General features: G+C 41.6%; 1 protein-coding gene across 1 annotated transcript; it reads left to right on the forward strand.

Annotated features, from left to right (window-relative positions):
- Window positions 1-3,969: 3,969 nt before the first annotated feature.
- LOC126484338 (ejaculatory bulb-specific protein 3-like) lies at window positions 3,970-10,890 on the forward strand. The gene is made up of 2 exons (XM_050107791.1): window positions 3,970-4,182; window positions 10,607-10,890. The coding sequence occupies exons 1-2, from the start codon at window positions 3,996-3,998 to the stop codon at window positions 10,801-10,803; spliced, it is 384 nt and encodes a 127-aa protein (XP_049963748.1). The 5' UTR covers window positions 3,970-3,995; the 3' UTR covers window positions 10,804-10,890.
- The last annotated feature ends 1,141 nt before the right edge of the window (window positions 10,891-12,031 follow it).

Here is a 12,031-nt window from a genome sequence, read left to right on the forward strand (position 1 = left end):
ACGTACATAGGGTCTGTCGACCTAGAAAAAGCGTTCGATAATGTCAAATGGTGCAAGATGCAGAAAATTGTGGGATAGATAGGGTTGAGCCATAGGGAAAGAGGTGTAATATGGAATCTGCACAGAAACCAAGAGGCGATAATGAGGATGGAAGACTAAGAACGAAGTGCTCAGATAAAAAAAAAAGTGTAATACAGGGATGTAGTCTTTAGTCCTTACCGCTGAATTTATACATCTAGGAAGCAATAACTGAAATAAAAGAAAAGTTCAAGAGTGGAATAAAAATTTAAGATGAAAGGGTATCAATTATACAAATCGCTGATGACATTGGAACCGTCAGTGAGAGTGATGAAGAATTACGTGATCTGCTGAATGGAATGAACAGCCTAATGAGTGAAGAATATAGACTGAGAATGAATCGAAGAAAGACGAGAGTAGCATAATGAGAAGCAGCAGGAATGAGGACAGCAAGAAACTTAACATCCGAACTGATGGTCACGAAGCATTCAAAATTAAGGAATTCTACTACCTAGGCAGCAAAATAACTAATGACGGACGGAGTAAGGAGGATATCAGAAGCAGGCTAACACTGTGAAAAAGGGCTTTCCTGGCCATGAGAAGTCGACTAGTATCAAATATAAGCCTTAATTTTAGGAAGAAATTTCTGAGAATTTCTGGAGTACAGTATTGTATGGTTGTGAAACATGGACTATGGGAAAACCGGGGCCAAACAGAATCAAAGCATTTGAGATGTTTTGCTACCTACGAATGTTGAAAACTAGGTGGACTGATGAGGTATAGAATGAGGAAGTTTTGCGCAGAATCGGAAGGGAAAGGAATATGTGGAAACCACTGACAAGGAGAGGGACATTGATTTCCATAGTACTAGTGGGAGCTGTAGAGGACAAGAGACTGTAGAGGAAGACTATAGAGAAGACATAGGTTGCAAGCGCTACTCTGGGATGAAGAGGTTGGCACAGGACTGCATCAAACCAGTCAGATGACTGATGACTCAAAAAAGTTCAGTCTCTGTCTTCCACTACAATTTTTGCCGTCTGCAGCTACCTCTAGTACCATGGTACTAGAGGTTCATACAAAATTGATTCTGCCTTATCGATTTTGGGTTCGAATGCAGCACATTGATGTGCAGAATACGATTGTGAGGACGGAATATGTAAGAAATGAAGGTCAGGAGACCATGCCACCTTGCAATACTAGTAGACTTGTGTTGGTCAGGAATTCCCTTTCTACCAATGGTATTGTGCTTCTTATATCTGCCTTAGTCCTGTCTCTTATAGGTTATTTTGCTGCCTAACTAGCAGAATTCCTTAACTTCATCAACTTCGTGTTCGCCAATCCTGATGTTTATTTTCTCGCTGCTCTCATTTCTGTTACTTCTCATTACTTTCGTCTTTCTTTGATCCGTACTCTCAATCCATATTTTGTACTCATTACAATGTTCAGTCCATTCAGCAGATCCTGTTACTCTTCTTCACTTTAAATGAGGATAGGAATGTCATCATCGAAACCTATCATTGGTATCTTTCACCCTGTGTTTTAATTCCACTCTTGAACTCTTTTTTTTATTTCAATCATTGCTTCCTAGATGTATAGATCGAACGGTAAGGGCGAAACACTACATCCTTGTCTTAATCTTTTATAAGCTGAGCGCCTCGTTCTTGATCTACCACTCTTATCGATACCTTCTGGTGCTCGTAAATACTGTAAATATTACCCATCTTTCACAACAGCTTATCCCAAGTTATCTCAGAATTTCGAGAATCTTGCACCATTTGATAGTGTCAGACGGTTTTTCTAGGTCGACAAACCCTTTGAACGTGTCTTGAGTTTTCTTTAGTCTTGCTTCCAGTATCAGCTGCGACGTCACAGGTACCTCTTTCGTGCCTTTACCTTTCCTAAAGCAAAACTGACTATCATCTAATACATTCACAGTTCTCTTTTCCATTCTTCGGTGTATTATTCTTTCAGCAACTTGTATGCATGAGCTGCCAAGCTGACTGTGCGATAATTCTCTCACTTGTCTGTTCTTGTAGTCTTCGGAATTGTGTGGATGAATTTCTTACGAAAGTTAAATAGTATATCACCAGACTCGTTCATTCAACACACAAGCGTGAATAGTCGCTTCGTTGCTACTTTCTCCAATGATTTTGGAAATTCTGAGTATTTGAGTTTTAGTCTTCCAAAGATCTTTTAAATTCTGATTCTAGTAATGGATACCCTATCTCTTCTATATCAACTCCCGTTTCTTCTCCCATCACGTCAAGACCTCCCCTCATAAAGGCCTTCAATGAATTCTTTCTACCTATCTGCTCTCCCTTCTGCATTTAATAATGGTATTGCCACTGTACTCTTAATGTCACCGTTCTTGCTTTTAATTTCTGCAAAGTTTATTTTGACTTTCCTACACACTGAGTCAGTCCTTTCGACCATCACTTCGTTTTCGATTTCTTCACATTTTTCATGTAGCCATTTCACCTTAGCTTCCCTGTATTTCCTGTTTCGTTTATTCCTAAGTGATTTGTATTTCTGTATTTCTGAATTTCATTCAACATTTTTGTACTTCCTTCTTTCATCGATCAACTGAAGTATTTCTTCTATTACCTGCTGTTTCTTCACAGTTACCTTCTTTGTACCGACAGTTTTCTTTCCAGCTTCTGCGTTTGCCCTTTTTAGATATGACCGTTTCTCTTCAGGTGAACTGCCTATTGAACTGTTCCTTATCGCAGTATATGTAGCCTCAGAAAATCTTTATTCATTGTTTAGCACTTCCGTATCCCATATCATTTCTGACTAAATCTTCGCGACTGGTCTCTTAAACTTCAGCCTACTCTGAATTGTGATGTGAGTTTATACATGCTTCTGGGTACGAGGACAGCGCAATATGTGCTATCTCGTTCTCTACTTTACAATGATGTAATCTAACTGAAATCTTCCAGCCTTTTTGCAAGTATGCACCCTGCTCTTGTCATTTGTGAACAGTGTTCGCTATTAGTAGCTGAAATTTATTGCAGAACTCAAGTAATCTTTCTCCTCTCATCCCTAGTATTAAGCTCATATTTTCATGTTCCCTTTCTTCTACTCCCTCCGCGACAACCACATTTCAATAGCCCGTGACTATTAGATTTTCATCTCGTTTTACGTACTGAAGTACACATTCAATATCCTCATATACTTTCCCCATCTCTTCATCTTTGGCTTGCGACGTCGGCTTGAAAACCTGTGCTGTCGTTGCTGGCGCTGGCCTGCTGTAGCTTTTGATGAGAACCACCCTATCAATGAACCGTTCACAGTAACTCACTCTGTGCTCTACCTCCCTTCTAATAACGAATCCTACTAGCGGTGTACCACTTCCTTTCTGTCGCTGTTAGTACCCTGTACTCATCTGACTGAGATAGCATCTCATAATTCTATTTGTTTTCGTCTTACGATAAATAAAATAAGTATGCTTCCTGAGTGAAAGAGGCAGTGTGAGGGCTGTGCGAGTGGTAGGCTTTGCGTTAATCGTTCCTGGATAGCTGAGCCGTGAAGAGCACTATCAGCAAAGGGCCAGTTTCCGGAATCGAGTTCTAGTCCGGCATAAAGTTAATCATTATGGTAATACTAGACCACGTGTTGCTGCGAACAGTAGAAAACTTAACAGTCGCGAGCATTCTGATTAATAATGACATCTCTGATACAGTCTCCATCCATTAATTGTAACTGTTTTAATAGATCGTTCAGCAAGCCGGAGAAGATATTATCGTGCGGAAATGCGCTTGCGTGCGGTCTGTGTAGGCGTCGTAACGATCAATTACGTGTGCCCTCTGCAAGGACAGGCAGCGTTGCATAGTAACTGTTCCGGGAAGCGCCGGTCAGGAGGTTATTAAGGGTGACTCTCGGAAGGTCAAAAGTCCGAGAGCAGCTGGGTATAAGAAGGCCTCCAAGTGAGACGCCTGGCACCCACTGGCATTCGTCCACCTGCAGAGGTACTCGCCATGGCTCGTCCGCACTTGCTGGTATTGCTGGCAGCAGTGGCGATGGTCGCCGCTCAGAACCCGTTGTCGCAGATCCACGTGGACATGGACGCGCTGCTCGCAGACCCGGCCAAGGTGGACGCCGCCGTGCAGTGCTTCGTTGAGGACGGCGACGACTCCTGCGAACCACTAGCGAAAATCATCAAAAGTACGTGCACCTCTCGCTAACACTTGCCACGTGCATTGCGGGCGCTGCTGCAGTCATTTCAAAACCGTGATAGTGCTTGTTATATTCAGCAAAGCTGCCCGTTCTTGCAAAGTACACACCCGCCGTTTCTAAAACTCCCCAACACATTCCTATAATTCGTACATAGTTTAATACAAAATAGCTTAAATGAGACTACAAGGCAGAAGATATCTAACTGCAAAGACATTCATAAATTTAGTTTTGCACTCACCTACTTGTGTACTTTGTTGAGCTACGGATTTGAATTCTTGCTGATACTCTGGGTGGCTAGGCCTCCGTGAACACTTTCCATCTGAATCAGTTGTATGTAGTATGTGAGCAATTCAAAACATGCGATTAGGATCATTCAATTTTCTGACACTAAGAAAAACCTGAGAACTTGTCCACCACGGAAATACACTCGTCATCAACCGAATTAAAAATATAAAGTGCGCAGCACAGCCTTTCTTCCTTAATCTTTCTGAAGAAGCGTCACGGCATCGATTCTATGAACCACTGAAATCACGGAGATACGCTGCTCCCTGATTCCTCAAAGAGTCCATCCCAACAGAATTGTAGAACTGATATCAGGGGCATAATCTGAGTCCCCTCAAATTGCCATGGCGTGTTCTTTAAACCCTCGAGACAAAAGCATAGCGAGGCGCATAGTCACGCTGAAGGTATAGCTCAGTGGTCTACACTTTTTCTTTAAAATCCTTCTGTGTGTACTGCCGCGTCATCTTATAAAAACACGGTGCTTGGAAATAAGTTATTAAGAAGTAATCCTTAATTGTGGAGAAGGTAACTAACTCACACAAAATGTTCAGTACAGAACTGAATGCAGTATATCATCAAATTATATTTACGAATGTTCAATGTGGCTACGTTTCGTAAAACGAGAAACGTCCGTTTGTAATCATTTTTCTGCCAAATCCTATGAAGCAAATCTTGATGTATGGTAGTAATGCAGCTCGTCGATGTTTCCCGGAAACAGAGGAACAAACACTGTAATGTAACCCCACACACAGAAGTCCGTCTAGGTTAAATCAGTTGATAGTGGTGGCCACAATATTGCTCCATCGCATACAATCAAGGTCGGAACATTGTTGCTGACTTACTCGACAATGTGGTGGCGCGCCATCTTGCTGGAAAATAAATTCTGTACTCTTATCCTGTCGCAGTTGAGTCATGTTGTAATGTAAAGGCATGTCAGGGTACGATATGCCAGTTACAGATGACTCGACAAGAAAGAAAGGACAGAAAAAAACATTTGCCTTCAGCGAGTCCCGTACATTTTCAATTATGTTACGTGCTTTCTGCTCACCTATATGCGAACATTATGCCGATTCACTTTTCCGCAGGTATGGAAAGTCGTTCTTCACTGAACACAATTCTATGAAGAAAATTATCTTGAGTCTGCATTTTATTAAACATTTCTTTACAAACCTCAGCTCGTTTTTCTTTGTCACTTTCTTTTAAAGCTTGCGGCAGTTCTAGTTTGTAAGGTTTGAATAACAGGTGTTTCCACACCGTAACACTAGGCGTATTGAGTTCTAAGCTGGCATGTCTCGTTGATTTACCCGAACTGCGAGTGCAAGAATGTGAACATGTTCAATTACTGTGTCAGAGACTGCTGGACGAACTTGTGATACAAAGCCAGTTTCGGCGAAAGGATTGTAGACATTAATAAAAGTATATCTCGGAGATGGTGGTCTGCGGTATTTAGTACTGAATTGTATGTGAACTGTAGTAACGAGTTTGTATTCATGAAACCATAAACAGCATTGCCCACATTCTGCACTGTTGTACGAATCCATGATGACTGTTGGAATAACTTATTCACCTATGCCACCTATCGGGAACATCGAGAACTAACAGTGTTAGGCGGAAATAAAACTTGAAAGTATACTGCATTTAGCGCCCTATGAAATATTTCTGTTAGTTATTTGCCCAGGTTACAATAAAAGTTTACTTTTGTGTAAATGCCGGCCGCATGTGGCCGAGCGGTTCTAGGCGTTTCAATCCGGAACCGCGCTGCTGCTACGATCGCAGTTTCGAATCCTGCCTCGGTCATGGATGTGTGTAATGCCCTTAGGTTTAAATAGTTTCTAAGTCTAGGGGACTGATGACTTCAGATGTCAAGTGCTTAGAGTCATTTGAACCATTCTTTTGCGTAAATAATTTGTGAACACCCTGTACTAATAAGCCTAAAATACTGAAGGAAAAGACTTTTTGCTGCGTGTCAGTGACATGCTTCAGGACATAAAGTAATTAGTTGGGAGTGAATGCTTCAATACATTGCATTTATTGTGCTCTCAGAATAGCACCGAGGTCAAGTTTCTCAGTATTTCATTGGTTCAGAAACACCACTGTTCGATGTTAGGGAGGGGATATGGAGCAAACTATTTGTGATTTACACTGCTTGCTGGTAGCTGATATCCTGCTACGAATGTACGAAAAGTTTCTGGTTAGCGTATTTTCCTGATTGTAACGACGGCGGTTATGCATACTCTGTTCTTTTAGCCAATCACGGCCTCGGCCGCCGCCCTGCGATCAGACATGGCCACCGTTCAGGGACTGCTAGCTGCCGGAACGTCAGCAGCCTGTAGCCGTCTTCAGCTACACTATTTCAGTTTTCTCTCTTATTTGACGTGTCAGCACTCACGGCTGTCTTGCAAGTAGAGGTGCTTCTTGAAACATAATAGCCTGCCCACAACAGAGATGGTCTTCCGCTAGTGCTGATCTATTATGCTGCCCATACTGAACATTGCGTTTATGCTCTGCTAAGCGAATGCTAACAGGCCTCCCCGTTTTTCCAATCTAGCCTATACCGCACACTAAATGTTATTAGGTTGGTGCATAAATTCGTAGCGTTTTTCAGTAATTTTAATAAACACAACAGGAGATTTTAGTTATCAATTATAATTCGCCTTCACTGTTTACAGTCATCTAAAGCCGGTCTAACTTTTCGATTCCACGACTGTAGAAATCATGTGCTTTTGAAGCAAAGAATTCGTCGAGCCATGTACGGAGCGCATTTGCATCTGGAAAGGAAGTTCCTTGAACGTTGTTCGATATACAGAGGGAAAGGCGAAAATCTCAGGGCGCAAGATCGGGTCAATAAGGTTGGTGCGGAACCACTGTATAGTGTTTCTTTTCAGCTAGCAGAATGCTGTGGGGCATTGTCGCGGAGTAGCGTCATGTCACGCTGTCTCCCTGGTGGATGTTCTTGAACTGCGTCTGCTGGACGTCTCAGTTATTGAAAATAAATGCCAGTAGTTCGTAGTACACCACACCGTCACTGTTTCACCAGGTGAATAGCATTGTGTGTGTGCGCAGGTCTTTGTATGGGGAGTTACTGCTTTGTTTGGCTTCAACCATTCCTTCCTTTTCCTTATGTTAGGATAAGGACACAATTTATCGTCACTAGTAACGATACAACATAGCAATGGTCGGTGTTATTCACAAGCCAATTGATGACGAGAAGGCAGAGGTGCACGTATGGCCACCAGCTGACTTTTGTCATTTTGGCTTAGCGCTGACGTGGATCAATGTGGATTAATGCGTTTAAACGATCTTCATCAAACCCCGAAGGTCTTCCTGAACTTGGAGAGTCACTAATATCAAAACGATCCTTCTTAAAGCAAGAAAACAATTTTCTTGGTCAAACAGAAGAATACGTCCGGAATGTTTGGTTTTCTCCAAGTGGTACTCCACTTTCTAACGTCCATAGCGTCGCTATCTCCAAATGACTAAAACGTCAATATCTAAACTCCTATAGCAACAGTGAACTACAAATAACAAATGACAATCTATAAGCAAACCCATAGCAACCGCATAACCAACATTCAAAAGAAAAAAGCTAGGAACTTACGTGCCAACTTAATACAGCTTACACAGCTAAAGCGTTGAGGCGTCTCTGGAAAACTGGTTTGTTGCCTCCTCGGCGCTGTACCCTGCGTACTGTATCACAGGCGACCTTGCCGTAAGATAAATGCTCCACCGAGAGTCGATATTTTATTTCATTTCTATACCTGAATTTGGATCTCTTCTTATTGTTACATTGTCATATCCATTGACTCTCAAGGTATTACTTAGCTCTTTGAATTCTTGCTTTTATGATGCGGCGGCTTGGGCGGATGGCGTGTGTAGGAGCGAACACTTTTGCCCCGGATGATGGTGGAGTTATGCGTGTAGATACGAGATGATTTGGAAAGATAGACGGTACTTGGACAGGACAGGATGCGTCGTAAACCTGTCGTCACAGACCATGGGCGATGCAAAGATGTCGGTATTGTTCAAGAGGCTAAAATTCGTGTTGATGGTAATAAGGATCCCTACCGAAGAAATTTTTCAGCGGTGCTCACACAGGTCCCACAGGTCGAGGCCGGAAAGATGGTAAGCAGTGAACTGTTGACCAAGCAGGAAGCATCGACTCAGGACGTTTTCGATGTGTTTGTCGTCAGACATCAATGAGCGCAAGCGTGCAGGTGACTTTATTCCATGTTCCGAGTATCCAACAGCGGTGTTCCTTGGACCATGTAGAGCTGTACCCTCGTACCAATAGCAGAGGTACACGTGCTATGAGGAGTTCCACGCCCGATAGAGATGATAATTTAGTGAATGGCATGGTTACTTCCTGGGTGTTGTTGTCCAGCTTTGAACTGACGAGTGATGTTCTACCCTTTTCCTCGTATGTTCTTTGTTACAATTTGCGGTAGTCGGTACACGACCTTTGATACCAACAACTTGACTCTCGCCACAACAGTTTTCCCCTAACTGATGTAGCACGGAGCATCCTTGACAAGGTGATACCATTCATTCGTCGTGTGTACAGCAGCGATTGATATTACGATGTAAGAAAAATCTCTGATTCAGTAGCACCTGAAAGTACAAGTGAGGTTTGAAGTACAGACTGTTTTCAGTATGTTACTTAAAAATAATCTGATTCTTTCAGTTACGGTACTTACAAATATCAAATAAGAAGACCATTAATATAAACTACTATATTTTAAATAATATAATTTTACATAATGTAATATATTTTATATTGTTGTTATTGTTGTGGTCTTCAGACCTGAGACTGGTTTGATGCAGCTCTCCATGCTAATCCTGTGCAAGCTTCTTCATCTCCCAGTACCTTCTGCAACCTACATCCTTCTGAATCTGCTTAGTGTATTCATCTCTTGGTCTGCCTCTACGATTTTTACCCTCCACGATGCCCTCCAATACTAAATTGGTGATCTCTTGATGCCGCAGAACATGTCCTACCAACCGACCCCTTCTTTTAGTCAAGTTGTGCCACCAACTTCTCCCCAATCCTATTCAATACCTCCTCATTAGTTACGTGATCTACCCATCTAATCTTCAGCATTCTTCTGTAGCACCACATTTCTAAAGCTTCTATTCTCTTCTTACTCACACTATTTATCGTCCATGTTTAACTTCCATACATGGCTACACTCCATACAAATATTTTCAGAAATGACTTCCTGACACTTAAATCTATACTCGATGTTAACAAATTTCTCTTCTTGAGAAACGCTTTCCTTGCCATTGCCAGTCTAAATCCTCCCTACTTTGACCATCATCAGTTATTTTGCTGACCAAATAGCTAAAACTCCTTTACTACTTTAAGTGTCTCATTTCCTAATCTAATTCCCTCAGCATCACCCGACTTAATTTGACTACATCCCATTATCCTAGTTTTGCTTTTGTTGATGTTCATCTCATATCCTCCTTTCAAGACACTATCCATTCCATTCAACTGCTCTTCCAAGTCCTTTGCTGTCGCTGACAGAATTACAATGTCATCGGCGAACCTCAAAGTTTTTATTTCTTCTCCATGGATTTTAATACCTACTCCGAATTTTTCTTTTGTTTTCTTTACTGCTTGCTCAATATACAGATTGAATAACATCGGGGAGAGGCTACAACCCTGTCTCAGTCCCTTCCCAACCACTGTTTCCCTTTCATGTCCCTCGACCCTTTATATAATATAATATATTTTATATAATATAATATTTTATATTTATCCTGCACGGAGAAGTCTAAATATCCTGAAAGTGTTAGAAGTTTACGAATTTAACATTTTTGATCGGTAAATATTTGCCACTTATCAATTATAATGGTGGGTGTAATGGAGTTGATCATGCAAAATACGACTAAAGCTGGCATATGGATACAGAGAGTCCGCTTCGAGAAAGAAATGTGAGGTCATCTTACTTCTCCTTACATAAATCTCTCAAAAGATCCAGCTACCAAAAGTAGACGAAGCACTGCACAGACATAAAGTATAAGAAATCGTTTTTATCTTAACTCTTGTTTAAATAAACTTCAAACCACACTTGTACGCGGAAATGGGTATGAAAGTTTCGGTGAATTAATCTCTGAATTTCATCCACAGGCCTGATCTCAGAGATGGTGAAGACCAACTGCGCCGAATGCTCTGAACCACAGAAAGATGATGTTGCGAAATTCCTGTCGTACGTGTCTAAGAATAAGCCAGACGATATGAAGAAGCTGCTCACCAAGTATGACCCTAGTGGAGAAGCTGTGGCCAAGTACGGAGACAACTGGAGAGCCAGAGGAGTTAACTTGTGAACATACACTCACTCACCAAATAATGATTAATATGTAAACTGTAGCTGTAAAGTATCTAATAAATAAAACAAATGCCCATCAAATAAATTTTTTAAGAAGACTTGAATCTTAAACATAACGATGAACTATTTAGCAGTTTCGTAAGTTACCATAGTAGTAGCAATAGTAATTGCAGTAAGATTAGTACTGAGACCATTTTTTTAAAGAAAGGGGGAAAGCATGTTGCCACGCATCTCCATGATGGTGTTACCTTTTGGTAGACTCTCATTCAGTTCATATTTATTTCGCTCAAATGGAAGTTCTGTGGATGGAAATCTCGCTGGAGAGTCACGGGGTATTAGCGCAATGGCAACATCGTTCTGCATCCGCCCACTCCGTTTCAGACACAACGCAAAGTAAAGAGGATGAAGCTATGAATTTTGCCAATTTGGTCCAGAAACAGGTTTAGCAGTTAAAGGCCTTTCGTTTGCCTCCCATACAGGGGATCTGTAATTGAAGTGGTTAGAGTCTGCATAAACTTCATGTATGGGAGGGGCGGGGTGAGGGAGTATGAGTGACCTCTTAAGCGTGCCGACTTCAGACGTGGCAGTAGTAGGTCATTCCACAGTGCACACTCACTGCACTCCTTGTTAATAAGTCAATAAATTAAAAAATGGAGAGAAATGCACAGGTGGGATCACATGTAGATGTAAGTGGATTTTTATTAGGGTAAGTTTAATGGAAACCGAATTGTGGCCCGAGTGGTAGATCACGAGATATTTTAAGTTTAATTAAGCTCTAGATTTAGTATTCTTGGGGACAAACAAAGGCAGGAAGCTATCATTTTTCGGTCAACGGGGCGCAGCGCACATAAGGACGCCAAGTCCTCTTGGTGGGTTTCTGAATGGGGTTACGGAAAGTTTTGGAGGGCCGGCGAAAAGGCACAGAAGAAAAGTAAGATATAGTTTCCGAGAACAGATACCCCTTGGTAGCCAGCCGATGGACGAGTCCATGAAATGGACGATCGTGGAAAGAAAAATAGTTCATCAGAAAAATGCATTTTATAGAATAAGAATGAAGGGAGAATTATTTCGGAGAGTATTCTTAAAGAGTTTCCACTGGAGGAACGAATGTAGAACACTATAATTTTGATAGAAAAAAATTGATAAAGTGGATTTTCTTACTTTACAGTTTCCTGAAGTGTTGTAAGTACGACTGACAGGTCGGAGGAGAACTCATCGAGGCCTGA

This window comes from Schistocerca serialis, chromosome 6 (genome assembly GCF_023864345.2).
Source record: "Schistocerca serialis cubense isolate TAMUIC-IGC-003099 chromosome 6, iqSchSeri2.2, whole genome shotgun sequence".
NCBI classification, from domain to species: Eukaryota; Metazoa; Arthropoda; class Insecta; order Orthoptera; family Acrididae; genus Schistocerca; species Schistocerca serialis.